Source organism: Echinops telfairi, unplaced genomic scaffold, assembly GCF_000313985.2.
Source record: "Echinops telfairi isolate 266 unplaced genomic scaffold, ASM31398v2 ScPeMD7_7457;HRSCAF=8495, whole genome shotgun sequence".
Classification (NCBI taxonomy): domain Eukaryota; kingdom Metazoa; phylum Chordata; class Mammalia; order Afrosoricida; family Tenrecidae; genus Echinops; species Echinops telfairi.
In genome coordinates, this window is record NW_022111357.1 from 24,336,588 (window position 1) to 24,353,941 (window position 17,354).

The window sequence follows — 17,354 nt, forward strand, 5'->3', positions numbered from 1 at the left end:
AAGTTGTATGTTTCATTGTTGCTACAGTGCACCTTGGTTGGCTTGTCTCTGCCCCGCAACCCTTCTGTAAGGGGATGTCCAGTTGCCTACAGATGGGTCTTGTGTCCCCAATCTGCACTCCCCCTCATTCACAATGATTTGATTTTTTTGTTGTTTGATGCCTGATACCTGATCCCTTCATCACCTCATGATCACACAGGCTGGTGTGCTTCTTCCATGTGGGCTTCGTTGCTTCTCAGCTAGATAGTTGCTTGTTTACCTTCAAGCCTTTAAGACCCCAGACGCTATATCTTTTGATAGGCAGGCGCCATCAACTTTCTTCACCACATTTGCTTATGCACCCATTTGTCTTCAGCGATCGTATCACAGAGGTGAGCACACAATGATATGATTTTTTGTTCTTTGATGCCTGATAAGTGATCCCTTTGGCACCTCGTGATCACGCAGGCTGGTGTGCTTCTTCTTCCATGTGCATTTTGTGACTTCTGAGGTAGATGGCCGCCTGTTTACCAAATACATGCATTTCTTCAAGATAAAGTCAGATGTTGGTTTTGTCAGGTACAAACTTTAAAAATGGCTTAAAGTGTTTAAACCAATTTCTGTGACCAGTGGGTGGGAACAGACAAATTCTTCCAAGAATTCACATCTTAATGCCCTTAGAATGCACCCCCAAAAAAAGGATACTCTTTATGCAGTGGGGGGAAAATAATTTTTAGGTCACCACTAATGTCAAGGGGACATCTTACAAAATCACTGAAGCTTTGCAACAGAGTTACTGAATATTGCCTCACATAACACATTTTAGGTGGATCAAGCATTTTAGAAATGGTCTGAAAGACCTCAAAGAAGAGCCAAGAGAGGGAAAACCAACAAAACCTCAGATAAACCGTGACTGAAGCCCAGAAACTGGGAGAAGATGCGTGTAGAACTGCCATTGACGTGATTGCTGTATCCTTTCACGCGGCTCGGCATTGCCCGTTTTAAGCGAGTATCTCGTCCTCATCAAGCCTTCTGATTGATGAGTCCCAAAGCTTTGCACGAAGACCAGCTAGTGCAGAGCTGAACTTTCCATTACTCATGTTTGTAGGATTGAAACTAACGCAGATGATTTTATGAAATGAATTACAATTGGGGAACAGTCTTAGATGAAGCAAAATATGTTATAAAAATATTAAAGGCGCATTCCAGAAGAAATAGATATGGAATGCATATAATGTACAAAGTGTTAGAATCTTTGGTTTTTTGTTTTGTTGGTTTGTTTAAAGCAAATCAGTACAAAAGATCCCAGTTTTAAAAAAAATAGGTGTTTCATAGCAATGTAAATCCAGTGGATGATAAACTTTTGGGGGGAAAAATTGAAGGTTACACTTTATTAGGAAAATGACAAAAGAAACCAAAATTCCATACAACTCATACCCATTAAATTTTTTAAAAATGAACCATTTTAACTATTCACAAATGTGAATATTACCACTTTGGAAGGGACTGAACAACATAGTTGAAGATGTGCTAGTATGCAAATTGATATGGAATTAATAAATATACCAAGTAAGAGAAAAGAGAAGAGATGGGATGAAGGAAAAGCACACAGGGGTAAGTAGTAGCGATAGGGTTCATGACAGGTAAATTGAACTACCTTTTCATGGAGGACAACGAGAAAAGCTGCTTATAATGGTTTTTGGAAAAAGAATCTTAAAGAGATTTATAAACATGAGCTAGAAAATGACTTACTATCCAAGGGACTGTCTTAGCCAAATCACTTTTACTTTTAAATTTGGATTATAGTGATTTTTGATTACTAGTGCCGCCTATGTATCTATAAGAAGCAAACATCTTTCTTTGAGACTGTAATACCTAAACTTCATATTATTTATATGAAAAAAATTTCAGATAAAACCTCTAACACAATTTAAAATATTCAGACACTCAAAACATATAGAAATTATCAATAAGAGCCAGCCGAAGCAAAAAGTAGGGATAGGAGAGCCATATAGAATGTCCCGATATTAGCTTGATCGGATATAAACTTTAGAATATCAGGTATAAACTTTTAAAATGACTATACTTAGGATGGTTATGTGATTAAGACTGAAAAATTCAACTGAGAATTGAAAAGTGTTAAGAACCAAATAGAAATTCTATAACTGAATATTAGAATAAATGAAATTAATAGCTTAATGGCCGAGAATAATAGCAAATCAAACACTGCTGAAGAGAAAAATTATGAACTGGGAAAATATAAGCATGGAAAATAGCCACAATGAAGAAAGACCAAAATATAGGAAAAGGACACATAAAATGGGGCGGGTTTCCATGAGAAGGTCTAACTTGCCTTTAATTAAAATTCCAGAAAGAATGGAAAAACAGTAATTGAAGACATAATGGCTTGGAAATTTTCCACAATTGATTAGACATTAAAGTCAGAGATTCAAAATTTTCCCTGTGATCACACAGCATAAACCCCCGACATTAGGTCCTCATTTTTCCCCTCCCTCCCCGCTCCCCCCTCCCGCATGAGCCCTTGATAGTTTATAAATGGGTATTTTGTCATATCTTGCCCTGTCCGACGTCTCCCTTCACCCACTTTTCGGTTGCCTGTCCCCCAGGGAGGAGGTCACACACAGTTCCATGTAATCGGTTCCCTCTTTCCTACCCATTCTCCCTTTACCCTCCCTGTTTTGCCACTCACACCACTGGTCCTATAGGGCTCATCCGTCCTGGATTCCCTGTATTTTCAGTTACTATCTGTACCAGTGTACCTCCTCTGGTCTAGCCAGACTTGCAAGATCGAATTCGAGTCATGGTAGTGGGAGCGGGGAGGAAACATTTAGGAACTAGAGGAAAGTTGTATTTCTCATCATTGTTACATCGCACCCTGACTGGCTCATCTCCTCTCCGAAACCCCTCTGCAAGGGGATCTCCAGTGGCCTACTAATGGGCTTTGGATCTCCACTCCGCACTCGTACAACTCTTATAACAAACCATCCATCCATCCATTGTGTCAAGCACATTTGTACATTTGTTGCCATCATCATTCTAAAAACATTTGCTTTCTACTTGAGCCCTTGGTATGAGCTTCTCATTTTTTCCCTTCCTCACCCCCCTCCCTCATGAATGAATCCTTGATATTTTATAAATTATTATCATTTTGTCATGTTTTACACTGTCCAACGTCTCCCTTCACCTGCTTTTCTGTTGTCCGTCCCCCAGGGAGGGGGTTATATGTAGATCGTTGTGATCGGTTCCCCCTTTTCCCCCCACCTTCCCCTTCCCCTACTGGAATCACTACTCTCATTATTGGTCCTGAGGGGTTTATCTGTCCTGGATTCCCTGTGTTTCCAGTTCTTATCTGTACCAGTATACCTCCTCTGGTTTAGCCAGATTTGTAAAGTAGAATTGGGATCATGAGGAAGGGAGGCGTGGAGGAAGCATTAAAGAACTGGAGGAAAGTTGTACGTTTCATCGTTGCTATGCTGCACCCTGACTGGCTTGTCTCTTCCTTGTGACTCTCTTTTAAGGGGATGTCCAGTTGCCTACAGATGGGCTTTGGGTGTCCACTCCGCATTCCCCTTCATTCACAATGATAGGATTTTTGTTCTTTGATGCCTGATACCTATCCCATAGACAGCTCATGATCACATGGGCTGGTGTGCCTCTTCCATGATGGGAAATAGATCTATGTGCATATATTTATAGGTTTAGTATTAAGGTAGCAGATGGACATTGGGCCTCTACTGAAGTACTCCTTCAATGCAAGAACACTTTGTTCTATTAAACTGGCATTCTATGATGCTCACCTTCCCAACAGGATCACTGGAGATAAAGCGTTTGCGTAAGCAAATTTGTAGAAAGCTGCTGATGCCTGCCTATCAAATGATAAAGCATCTAGGGTCATAAAGGTTTTCTCCTTTTTCATGATATTACCTATTGGTTCATATTGGGATTTCTGTTTTCTTTACATACATAGAGTTGTGATTCAGATTGAAGGCTGCATCCTTAATCTTCATCAGCAAATGCTTCAAATCCTCCTCTCTTTCAACAACCAAAGCTATTCATTTGCATATTGGGGGCTGTTAATGAGTCTTCCTCCAATCCTTCCGCTGCATTCTTCTCCATATAGTATAGTTCTCTGATTAGTTGTTCAGCATACAGACTGAATAAGCAAGTTGAAGGATACAACCCTGACATACCTTTCTTGATTTTCAACTGCTTCCTCTTGATTCACGTATAGTTTTTGCATGAGCACAACAAAGTGTTCTGGTATTCCCATTCTTCTCAAGGCTAGCTCTACTTTTATATGGTCCACAGTCAATTACCGTTACATAGTCAAGAAAACTCAAGTAAGCATCTTGCTAGTACTCTCTACTTTCAGACAATGTCTTGTTCCATGTCCTCTTTTGAATATGGCCTGACTTTTTGCCAGCTTCCTGTCGATGTACTACTGCAACTGCTGTTGATAATCTTCAGAAAAATTTTAGTGTGTTATCAATGAGATTGTTCTATAATTTCAGCGTTCTGTTGTATTACTTTTCTTTGGAATGGGCACAAACAAGTATCTCTTCCCATCAGTTTGTCAAGTGTCTGTCTTCCAGATTGCCTGGCATGGAGGAGTGAGTGCTTCCAGTGCTTCATCAGCAAATTGAAACATTTTTGTTGGTATTCCATCAACCCTGAAGTCTTGTTTTTGGCTAAGGCCTCCAGTTCAGCTTGGACTTCTTTCTTCGGTACCATTGGTTCTTGATCATATAACAAAAATAGCCAAAGTAGGGGAAAATAATATTAAAAAGGATATTAATTGGTCTGAAAGTATCATGGTTAGGACATAAAAATCACTAACTACAAAGGAATAGATTGGTAAATTAGACTACATAAAATTAAGAACATTTATTCAGCAAAAGCTATCAGAAGGAAGGGAAATGCAAATTGAATTTAAGAGATCATTGTAAAATCAAAATTAAATAATAGGCTTATGTAAATTTTTTTAATTACTACAAATCAATCAGAAAATAACTCAATTTTGGTTGAATGAGACGTTTACAGGAACTTTTCGCCATAGAAGTTATCCAAATGTCCAACAAACATGACAAGGAGATGCAAAACAAAACCATATAATATTCTAATTGCTACATTCACCTTTTTTCTTAAAGATGTGAAAACAGAAATAAGAACTCTCATCCCCTGCTATGGAAATGTAAATTGCCAGCAACTGCAGTTGGAAAATTGCAGTATCGGCTAATTCTGCTAATTCTGTCCCGCTTTCACTGTAACCAGCATTTCACTCTTAGGCATATTCCTAATGCGGGTTGGGATAGGGGAGTGAAGAGTCTTAATGTGACAAGAAACAGAGAGAAAAATGTTTACACTTTTTCTTTTACAGACAAAATCTTGAAACAAGGCCACTAGTAGAATGAATGATAAGTGAATTGTAACATGTTTGTGGAAGGACAATGAGCCTGAACTACAACTACATGCACGTAGACAAGTCTCAGAAGGACACACTTGAGCAAAAGAAATCATATGTGACTAATTTACTTAACGTCAAAAAAATTATTAAAAATAGGCTATGCTTTTTGAAGACCAGTGCTTGGGTAGTAAATGCAGCAAAGCAAGGAAGTGATTATCACAAGCATACAGGAAAGTGGAATTCACTTTGGGGCCAGGGAGGTGTGGGGCTGGTTTGGGAGGTTTCAAGTGGGCTCCTGGGATGGTTTCACTGTCCTGTTTTGGTGGCTTCTTGATTTTAAGAAAACAAAAATCAGTGTCATCAAGTCGATTCCAACTCATACTGGCACAGAGTACAGGGTAGACCTCCTCTAGATGTGCTAACCACCGGGCCACCGGGACCTCCAGTATGAGCACATTTTGTCCTCATTAATTAACTGGATATTTAAAAGCTTATTGATAATTTCTGCTTTCTTTTAGATTAGGTTTTTCTGTTTTATTTTGTTATTGTCAAATTTCTTTTTCTTTGGTATGTGTTTCTATGTACGAAATCCAGATAAGTGAATCCATAAAGACAGTAACTGCATTAATAGTTTCTTAAGGGTATGGCAGGAAAGCGTGGGGAAGGGGAAGCTTAAAACAATAAGTATAAGAAAGAATAAAATGTTATAATATTGATCATGGTGATAATTGCACAACTTTTAAAAAGATGAAGTATTGAATTATATGATATGTTAAAATCTTGTTAAAAGATCTAAAAAACAAGCAAGCAGTGAAAAATAAAGTATTTAGGGCTCTTGAACTTTATGCTTTATATTTATTTTCTTAAAATGTAAGCAGCCTAAAAAAAAAAAAGTAAGCTGTCTAAAACAAATATGGCAGCATGCTAACATTTCTAAAGATTGGAGAATGAATGAATGTATTTGCTGTATTATTTTTCTGCTCTTCTGTATACTTGATATTTATTCAGGAAAAGATGGAATTTATCCAATGATTTTTTTCAACCTGAGTAGGCTTTGGTATGTATATGAATCAGTATTACTCCAAATGAAATGGTAGTATATGTTTCCCTAATGATAGCTTAGGCAAATTTCTTTCCTCCACTTTTATCTTTATTATACTAATGTCTCTTATGAATTCAAATAAGAAGGATATACTATGTGGGGCATCATCCTGAACTCTCAGACTGGGTACTGGGAACTGGTTTGTTTTTGTTTTTTTGGAAATAGTTGTTAGTTGGGAAATGCTATCTCCATGTGGAATGGGGGAAATTGAAGACAGTCAGTAAATAATCAAATCATTACCTGAGGGGGAGATACTCTTTCCCTATTTGTTGAGCTCCTTAAGTTATTAGCTTCATGATTATTAGCATTACTCAAAACTCACTCGCTGGCATCATGTCGATGCTGACCCAGCGTGACCCTCCAAGAACCCTGTAGATCTGCCCCTTGGGGTCTCTGAGACTTCAGTAACTTCTTCCACAAAGCAGCTGGTGGTTTTGAACTGCTGACCCTAAGGTTAGCAGCCCAACTTGGAACCTCTACTCCGCCAGGGCTCCTTCCATGACATGTTAAATTCTAAGGTCTTTGGCTTGATTTATAGCCAAAAAGAAAATATTCTGTTTTCATAGATTAATAGTTGGTCATTTCAAATAATAGAATCGAATTATGGTTAACCACACAGTCATATAATGTAGTTATAAGTAGAAGAAGTACTAAGAATAAGATTTTCACTACTGTGGAAACCATCGTAGTAATGTTTTCTGAGGTATCTACATCTATCTAAATCATTCAGTCTTCACAATTATTTTATTATCTCTTCTAAACAAATAGGAAACTAAGGCACAGAGAAGTTATGCAGTTTGCCCAGGACACAACTAGTTAACACTGTAACTATGACTCTAGCCTTCCTTAATTTGCCTAGCCCCAGACCTCATAATCACTACCCTTGCTGATTCTGTTCTGTCACCAGAGGAGCTCGCGATACTAGATGTGACCAACTTGTTACCATTGTTCTCTAATCTGAACTGTCCACATCAAACCTAGACTGGAAAGCTGTCGCCCATGCCCAGGGGAGAACAAGATCATCTTTTTAAAAAAGTATTTGGTGGGCTGTCTAACTAGGCATTTGGTCATTCAGAAATACACATAGTCTTCATAGATCTGTGGCCTTTCTGCTGATTATTCTGTTTTAATATTTTCATATACATCTATCTAAACTGCTGATACACGATCACATCGATTTATGTGAAATTTCCACTGACCCTCATCTTAGAGGAACAGGTGCTTCTGTCTACTACTCTTTGTGCTCTTTTTCTAGCTAGCTTGGCTTACACATGTTCTCTGATGACTCTGTTATTACAATGTGGATTACTCTCAATTTTCAGTTATTGCTGTCAGACACAGCTCCAGATGTTTAAACATGAGTATTAATTTGGGTCCTTACCATGTGTCAATCACTATTTTTTGCTTGCTAATCCTCCCAGCAATCCTAAGTGATGCTTTGACGCTCTTTTTGGAAAGAGATGGAGGATTGGTGAAGCTGAGTAATTTGGTCAAAATCACATGGTGGGGTTGGAGTTCACTCATTCCAATTTTCTTGTTTCAAAAGCTATTTTATATTGTGCCTCAAGCTGCACTCATTTGAAATATCACTTCTACAGATGAGGGCCACTGGCTCAATAAGTTGATTTAAATTTACATAACTGATTAGTTATTGACCTGCTGTTTGAATCCTGATTTTGTAATTCAGACTCAGGTACAGCTTTCCTTGTCAGTGGCAGTTATAAAGTGCTCTCACCAAACGCTATTTTGTTGGATGTTCAGAGTTAGACATGTGTATAATACCCCTTTACAATTCTGTTTTAAATGATGAAACTGAAATTTGAGTTAAAAGACTTGCCTTTGTTTATATGACAAGCAAGCAAACTGAGCCTTAATGTAACTCTTTCAATATACATATGATATAAAGTTATATTTATTTTATCTTTCTGGCATTTAAACAACAATAACAACAACTCATTTTAACTTGGGTTTCTCTCGCTATATGGCTGTGGCTTGGGTTTTCATATTGTTGCCCCAGCCCTCCCGTTTTCTGTACATCTGTAGGGCAGGAAACATCTCCGTAGAGCAGATGTGCTACAGTATGGTCTATTTTTATCAGTTATTTTCTTAATGTTGATGTAGATGATGATGGTGACTGTGCCAAGAAGGTAGATAGGACGTTTTGCTTGGTTTACTCGTGTTACTATAAAGAAATTGACGGAGGGTAGCAGCTAATTTGAAGAATCTTTGGTTTGTTCTGGAGCCTGAAGTTATGTTGGTGTTCCTTTATGATAGACAGCCTACTCACGGTACACTACTTGGTCCTGTGTTCTATGTAAGTAGAACATCACTCACTCACCATTGAGTTGACCTTGACCCACAGTAACCCTATAGGACAGAAAAGCACCGCCCTTGAGGGTTTCCAAGACTGCAACTCTGTGAGAGTACAACCCCTCAGCTTTCTCCTGCCGAGTGGCTGGTGCTTTCTAACTGCCGACCTTGTGAATAGCAGCCCAACACAACCACAGTGCCACGTGCACTCCGCTAACATGGAGTCTGCCTTGGACTGTTGCTTTTGAGAACCTTTGATTGTGTTGATTATTTCATCCTTTGAAGGCTTATAGACTCCTTGGGCCCTTTTGTGTGTCCATAAGGTAGGTCTGACTATGAAATGACTTACTGTGTCTTTCGTTTTTTGCTACCTGAATTTAAAGATCAAGATAAGTCAGCTTTTTTTTTTTTTTTGGTAAGTCAGCTTTTCTATGACTTGCTTTAAAAAGTATTTGATGGTATTTCCTTCTTCCTCAGTTAATAGTTCTTGCAGATAGAAAATATGTAATGTAACCCTTGGCCCCTTAGTTGATTAAAGCTGGATATGTTAAATGGTGGCATCAGTTCACAAGCTGATAGGTGTTGTTGTGTTGGTTCTGACTCTTAGCAACCCTATGTGCAGTAGAACTAAGCGCTGCCAAGACTTGTTCCATCCTTATCATCATTGCTGTGTGTGAGCCCATTGTTGAAACCGCAGTGTCAGTCCATCTCACTGAAGGTCTTCCTCCTCTGGTACTAACCTACTTTACCAGGTGTGTTAGGCCAAGCTGATGAAAGAAACAAAGTCAATGACACTCATATGAAAGACAGCTTTATATCAAGGAGTAATCGGATATCAAGAACACATCACAACCCGGTCCACATCAAGTCCATAAGTCCAATATTAGCCTATAAGTCCGATACTAGTTCATAAATTCCTCTTCAGACTCGCACAGGTACATGCAATGATGGAGAATGCAGGGAGGTCACAGGCCAGTGGGTGCAAAGCCTTGGGAATCAAATGTTGGTGGATGCATCCCCGGAGATCAGTCAAGTCCTCTTCAGATCTCCAGGTGGTTTGCCAGCAGGAAGGTGAAGCCGAGAGAGAGGAAGTTCCCTGAATCCTCATGAGAATGCCATGCCTACAAAGAGGCATCATCAGGCTGTGACCTGATTGACAGGCTAGACTCCACCCACACACTTAATATCTCAAGTTGACATGAAATTATGTAACTACCACTCCATGCATGATGTCTTTCTCCAGAGACTCTGCCTTCCAGGTGACATGGCTGAAGTATTCTGGCTGTACTTATTTATTTATTTTTTCTAGCTGTACTTCTTCAAAGACAGATTTACCCTCGCTGTCTATATATATTCAGTATTCTTCGCCAGCATCTTAGCCTACAGACATCAGTTCTTCTTTGGCCTTCTTTACTAAGGTGACCAGACATTCCGCTTTTGGCGGGACAGTCCCGATTTTTGGCGTTTTAAAAAAGTCCCGATTTTTGGATAGAATGCACAACAAGCTAGGGAACGGTCTATTTGGTCCATATATACCAAATTTTTAATCAAGGAACTCCCCCTCCCCCGGTCAGTGGTGTCCCGCTTTAAATCTGGTCTCCTTGTTCTTTACTCATATGCCTTAGCCCTCAGAGTGACATATTTGTTTTTTTAACACCTTAAAGAGGTATTTTTCAGCCCATTTGCCCAATGCAATATATTTTTTGGTTGGCTTCCATGGGTATTGATTGTAAATGCAAGTAAAGTGAAATCCTTGACAATTTTATTATTTTTTTCACTTATCATGGTGATGTTTATTGGCCCATTTGGAAGGATTTTTGAGTTCTTCATATTGAGGTATAAAACATACCCAGAACAAAATAAGCATTACAGAGTATTATATATTGTGTGTGTCTAAGTACATGGAATCCTGTTCGCCCATTAAGCAAAGACCATGCATATTTTTCAGAGTTTGTGGACTCACTTCGTGATTTTAGAAAAAGCAATTTGCCATGTTATGTAGCTCTGGGAGTATTTTATTTGTAAAATAATATTTTGGTCAGGTAGAAACGCTCCTTCAATCTGCTTTTCTAATATTTTAACCATTCATAAAAATCTCTCTGTGAGTGGTTGTATGGGCTATTGCAGTTACCAGAAAGTAATCATTGTTGGATTTGGATGGAAATTTTGTAAGCATCTTGCCTCCAAGTGACCTTTCCACCTCCACTCAGAGTCTTTTGTATATCAAAAGGATAGGCTGGATTTTTGAAAGGCTAGGTTAGCTTTTGTTTTGCACAGAAGAAATAGTAAACATATGACACTGATTGTCAGGTGGGCATGGGCATTACAGCGTATATGATGGTGTCCTGAGGAAAAGTTATCTCAGAAAATCCTCAAACGTCTGCCTTTCTCTTTCACCTCGGATGAAGTCTCATGAGAGTTTAAGAGCCATGAAATTTGCCCTGGCCTTATGGCATTTCTACTTGTTTCTTTAAACCTAAGTACTTTTAATGGTGATCAGAAAAAAACAAAACCAGAGGAAATAACCCTACAGTTTAAAATGTAGAATCATAATTAAAATGGTGTCACCTGGGCTTCAGGGTGGCCTGACAGGCACCGTACATGCATATGAGGGAATGTGTCTCTTTGCTGGCTAAGGTCCAAGACAGATTTTGTTACTGAGTCGTGAAGTGCTTGGAACTAAACTCTGTACCTCGTGCAAAATGCCTCCCTGTAGTTCCGTCAGCATTTTTTGTGCATAATACAGAGAATAGGTATTTTGAGAAGAATCTTTGTCTTTAAGTAATCTTTCTACTTTTGTGTTCTCCCATCTGGGTGCAGCTGAAAGTGCCTATGGCAGACAAGCCTGGTAACACGGTGAATTTCCGCAAGCTGCTACTGAACCGTTGTCAGAAGGAGTTTGAAAAAGATAAAGCAGATGATGATGTCTTTGAGAAGAAGCAGAAAGAACTGGAGGCTGCCAGTGCTGTGAGTATTTTCAGAGAAAGTGCTTGCGCACTTTAGTGTTACCAAGTAGAGTCTCATGAAGCCAGCCAGCTACAGCAACCTTTACTACTTACAAAAGGCCTCTTTTTCTGTGTGTAGAGACACAACATTGATATTTAGGGGAGTTCTTCATACCCTTTAGGAGAATTGGTACTGCATTTGAAAGCAACTTAACCCTCAACACCAAGGATTTAGGAGGTTACTATGCTCTAGAAATCTCTCAAAATGGATGTAAACATTTAGGTGTAGTTCATACTTTTTTTTTTTTAATCATTTTATTGGGGGCTCATACAACTCTTACCACAATCCATCCATCCATTGTGTCAAGCACATTTGTACATTTGTTCCAATCATCATTCTCAAGTTCATACTTTCTTAAAGGGATTATCTGACCCCTAGAAAGGGTTGTGGTCAGAGAGTCCCTGAGTCCCTTTAAAACTACCTAGCTCATTAGTGAGCTAGAGAGGGAAAGGGTCATAAGGGTCAGTATATGTCCTCAGCATCCATTGGGCAGGCAGCACAACTTTCCTCGTCATCAAGATCCTGGTTTTCCTCTGTCCACCTCAGCCAGAGGAGAAGACACGACTTCATGATGAACTGGAAGAAGCCAAGGACAAAGCCCGGAGGAGATCCATCGGTAACATCAAGTTTATTGGGGAACTCTTTAAACTCAAAATGCTGACGGAAGCCATCATGCACGACTGTGTGGTGAAGCTGCTCAAGAACCACGATGAAGAATCCCTGGAGTGCCTGTGTCGCCTGCTCACCACCATTGGTAAAGACCTGGACTTCGAGAAAGCAAAGGTAAAAATCCAAAAGCTTCCACTCCATCAGCAGGGCATGTGGTCTGTTGAAAAGGGACTCAGACTATCAACAAGAGCATCTGTCCTGTCCCGCCCATCTACGCTGTGTGCTTTACTTCCTTTCCCCATCTCACTGTCAGTGTTTGGCCATAATGCTTCTTACCACCTTTCTGTTAAAGGCAGAGGTGAGAAAGGATCCCAAATTATATGAAAGCCAAGTTGTGGGTTGTTCAGATGATTTAGCACTCATCATGTTTCTTCTGCCATAACATCTTACAGGTCATTTGTATATTGCAAATTGTGGGCAGAAATCAAGGGAGCAAAGCTGTGCCAAGCCTGAGCGCGATGCAGACATAAAGGTGGCCCCAATAGCTTTCTTACAAAGTTTATGCACTAGTTAATGAAATAACTAAAGTTTAATATGCTAAATTGTTTTTAAAAAAACAAAACAAAACAACTATTGTAAGTCAACCATAATATGGTTATGCCAAAATAAGATGTGAGGGAATCAGAAACGCTTCAAAGAAATGATCTCAGAAATGTTCCTTAACATCTGAGTGTGCTAGTTTGACGTTGACTATAACAGGAAACCCCAAGTACCAGTGGCTTATATGAGATAGAAGTTGCTTTCTTTCTCATGTAAACAAAAGTCTGGAGGCAGTAAGTCTCAAACTGGTATGGTGGTTTAGATATTAAGGAACCAGATCCTTGCAGCTTAATACTCTACCATCATTTGTTAGGGTACTAAGTCAATTCTGACCTATAGCAGCTCTTTGTACAATGCAATGAAACACCACCCTGTCATCTAAGGAGCACTCTGGCTGTATGTCTTCCAAGGCAGATTTGTTTGTTCTTTTGGAAGTCTGTGTACTTTCAGTATTCTTCACCAGCACCATCGTTCAAGCATGTTGATTCTTCTTCAGTTTTCCTTATTCCGGGTGTCCAACTTTCACGTGCATATGAAGTATTGAAAATAGCATGACTTGGCTCAAGGGCATCTTAGTCCTTAAAGTAACATTTTGCTTTGCAACACTTACACGTGGGTCTTGTGTATCAGGTCTACCCAATCTCATGGGTTGTTGGATCACTTAACTACTGTTTCCATGAACATTAATTGTGGATCCTAGAAAGATGAAATCCTTGACAATTTCAGCCTTTTCCCCATTTATCACAATGTTACCTATTGGTCCAGATGTAAGAATTTTGACCTTCTTTACATGGAAATTTAATCTATACTGAAGACTTCAATCCTTGATCGTCCATCAGCAAGACTTCAGGTCCTCACTTTCAGCTAGGTTGTGTTATCTGCATATGGAAGATAGTTAATAAGTCTAATGTTGATGCTGCATTATTCATATAATCTGACTTCTCTGATTATCTGCTCAGCATACAGATTAAAACAGTATGGTGAGAGGATGCAACCCTGATTCACACCTTTCTCGATTTTAAAGCATTCAGCATGTCTTTGATCTGTTCACACAGCCGCCTCTGGATCGATAAACAGGTTCTGCATGAACACAGTGCCGTGTAGGCTATCCATAGTCTGTTATGATCCCTACAGCCAATGCATTTACATGGTCAATAAAACACAAGTAAACATCTTTCTGGCATTCTCTGTTTTGAGCCAAGATCCATCTGACATCAACCATAATGTTTCTCCATGTTCTATTCTGAATCCACCTTGAATTCCTGGCAGCTCTTTGTCAATGTATTGCTGCGACATTGTTAGATGATCTTCAGCAAAATTGTACTTGAATGTGATATCAGTGGTGTTCTATAATTTATGCCTTCTGTTGGGTTACCTTTCTTTGGAATGGTTATAAGTAGGAATCGAATCTCTTCCAGTCAGTTGACCGAGTAGCTGTCTTCCAAATTTCTTAGCATAAACAAATGCTTCCAGTGCTTCATGAGCTTGTTGAAACATTTCAATGGGTGTTCCATCAATTCCTGAAGTCTTGTTTTTGGCTAATGTTTTCACTTCACCTTGGACTTGTCCGTTGTTATCATACTATCATTGGTTCTTGCTTATGTGCTACCTCTAGAAATGGTTAGTGGCAGCTAGTAATTTATTTTTCTTTGTGTATTCTTTTCATGTTCTTTTGAGACTTGAGTTCTCTCCGTTTCAGGTACCTGAGTGTGTTCTTCCTTCGTGGTTTTCTACCTCGGAGTCTTTGCACATTTCAGTATCATGTTTGACTTTGTCTTCTCGAGCTGCCCTTTGGAATGTTCTTTCCAGCTCTTTGATGTCCTCATTTCTTCCATTTGCCTTCACACTATGATTAAGGGCAAGTTTCAGAGCCTCCTCTTACATCTACTTTGATCTTTTGTTTCTATCCTGTCTTTTTAGTGACTTGTACCTTCTTCATACATGAGATTCTTGATGTCATTGCACAAGTCATCGGGTCTTCAGTCATTAGTGTTAATTGCATCAAATCTGTTCTTACGATATTCTGAAAATCCAGGTGGGATGTACTCAAGTTCATATTTTGGCTCTCAACTTGTTTTAATTTTCTTCAACTTCAACCTGAACTTACATATGATGGCCTGTTCCACAGTCAGCCCCCGACCTGGATTTAGCTGCTGACATTGAGCTTCTCCATCATCTCTTCCCACAGATGTAGTCGATTTGATTTCTGTGTCTTCCATCTGTACATCATTAAGGTTGTGATTATCTCGCTCAAAAGTGGTAAAGGGGATAAAGGACCCTGCCACTTCTGTCTAAAATAACTTTTCTGGGAACTTCCATAGGACGTTTTCACTACCTTCTGTCAGCTGAGCTTAGTTCCATGAGCACAGCCAGCTGCTAGGGAGTCAAGAAAATAGTCTTTATTTTGGAGCATCACGTGCTCAATTAAAAATCATATCACGATGCCTTTTAAAATTGCTATTCCTAAGCCGTCTAAAAATTCTACACGGTAAAGGTTTCATTTGAATTCCTCTGCCAGAATAGCTTATGGTTTTCTCTCTTATAGCCTCGTATGGACCAGTATTTTAATCAGATGGAGAAAATTGTGAAAGAAAGAAAAACATCATCTAGAATTCGATTTATGCTTCAAGATGTGATAGACTTAAGGCTGGTAAGTAGAAAAAAACATTTAAACCTATTGGTTCAATATTGTTTTAAAAATTGGGTTGAAGAAGGGAGTTCTGTAAGAACTTAATGCTTTTACTTCAGAACTCAAATTGGCATATTTCTGTGAGGGAGTGATGTTGCAGGGTTAAAGACATGCATACCTGCGTGTTACGTATTTGTTCTCTTTACTCCAGTTATCAAACCATACTGCAGTTTTCAAATTTTCCATTGTGAAGTCAAATTTTTGTCAATCACATTTAGTTATTGTACTTGAACTCACCTAAGTAATCTGAAAGCCTCTTGATAGCTTTTCACAGTGAGTACGTTTCCCTGGGTTTTCACCTACCTTGAGATTCATTGTAACCACGCAGGGAGATAATCATGTAATTGTGACCTGTCCAGCAGAGAGAAGATGCTGAGGTTCCGTTTTCTGCCCTATTGTCTTTCCTATAGACCCTTCTGCTTTCTCCTTCCTCGTTTCTCATTCCAAGTTCGATGTTTACTTTTACCACCCTATTTTCTTTTTTCTTGGTTTAACTGCTACAGGGAGTATACTCTAGTCAATTGTAAACTTGCAAAGGTGAAAACAAGCGGCCCCTTTTCCCTCTCCTGCACCCACATAGCATCAAGGATAGGGCTCAGGATCCTCCTTGTGACCATTGCCACCACCAGTTGAGAATTTGCATGTCAGTCTAAATGTGTTTGCCATCTTTGCTTCTAAGCTAATATAAATGAATATGAAAATTTCACCTACCCTTTCAATTCCTTTGCACTAATAGCAGATATTGAATGAAACTGAAAGTCGGAAAGGAAAGAAGAATGTAATTCTAAGGAGAACCAGCTAGTTTTGTCCTCAGTGCCCTCAGCTAGTGTGAGTGTGTGTGTGTGTGTGGATGTCGTCATCAGTGTCCTCAGCTTGTGTGTGTGTGTGTGTGTGTGTGTGTGTGTGTTGATGACCCTTGATGTAGGATGCCAGAACTATGACAGGAAAGGAAGAGCAGTGCTGATCCTCCTAGAGTTAGAACCCCATGAGTGTGATATGAATCTATAGGCAAGGCAGTGGGAAGGAGGCAAGGCCAAGGAATCCTCATCTTCTTGTTTCTTCTTTTGTCTCCTCCTCTCAAATGTGAAAAATAAAGTACATTTGGGCCAATCTTTTATGTATTCTATTCTTTTTCTCGATTGTCTATTGGAATGTTTGTAGCAGTTTCGTTGATTAAGAAAAATTTAATTCTTTAGCTCTGGTCCACAAACTGCACATAGTACTTACTATCTATGAGACAGATGAGAAACTACCATAGTGCGAGAGCCTGAAGATATTTTATAAGTATTATTTAGTTGTTTCCATCTGGCTGATGACCTAATTTTCTACTTTTATAGTGTAATTGGGTATCTCGGAGAGCAGATCAAGGCCCTAAAACTATTGAACAGATTCACAAAGAGGCTAAAATAGAAGAACAAGAAGAGCAAAGGAAGGTGCAACAGCTCATGACCAAAGAGAAGAGAAGACCAGGTGAGGAGGGATGTCTGCCAGGCTTTAGAGAAGAAAGCTTGGAGGGCGGATCTATAGGCATTCTTTATTTACTATAAAATGACATCAGAAAGAATAATCCAAAGAAAAGAGGAAGCAAGTGGCGGAGTTTCACCCAGAGACACACTTTCTCACCTCCATTGAGT

General features: G+C 39.2%; 1 protein-coding gene across 18 annotated transcripts in view; it reads left to right on the top strand.

Annotated features, from left to right (window-relative positions):
- The window catches only part of EIF4G3 (eukaryotic translation initiation factor 4 gamma 3), a 369,700-nt gene that overhangs the window by 308,548 nt on the left and 43,798 nt on the right, over positions 1-17,354 (top strand). For all 18 annotated transcript variants that reach the window (XM_045298763.1, XM_045298765.1, XM_004705376.3 and 15 more), the window contains 4 exons: positions 11,637-11,783; positions 12,369-12,605; positions 15,577-15,681; positions 17,058-17,190. In XM_045298763.1, the coding sequence (XP_045154698.1) occupies positions 11,637-11,783; positions 12,369-12,605; positions 15,577-15,681; positions 17,058-17,190 (622 nt within the window). The remainder of the gene's footprint in view (positions 1-11,636; positions 11,784-12,368; positions 12,606-15,576; positions 15,682-17,057; positions 17,191-17,354) is intronic.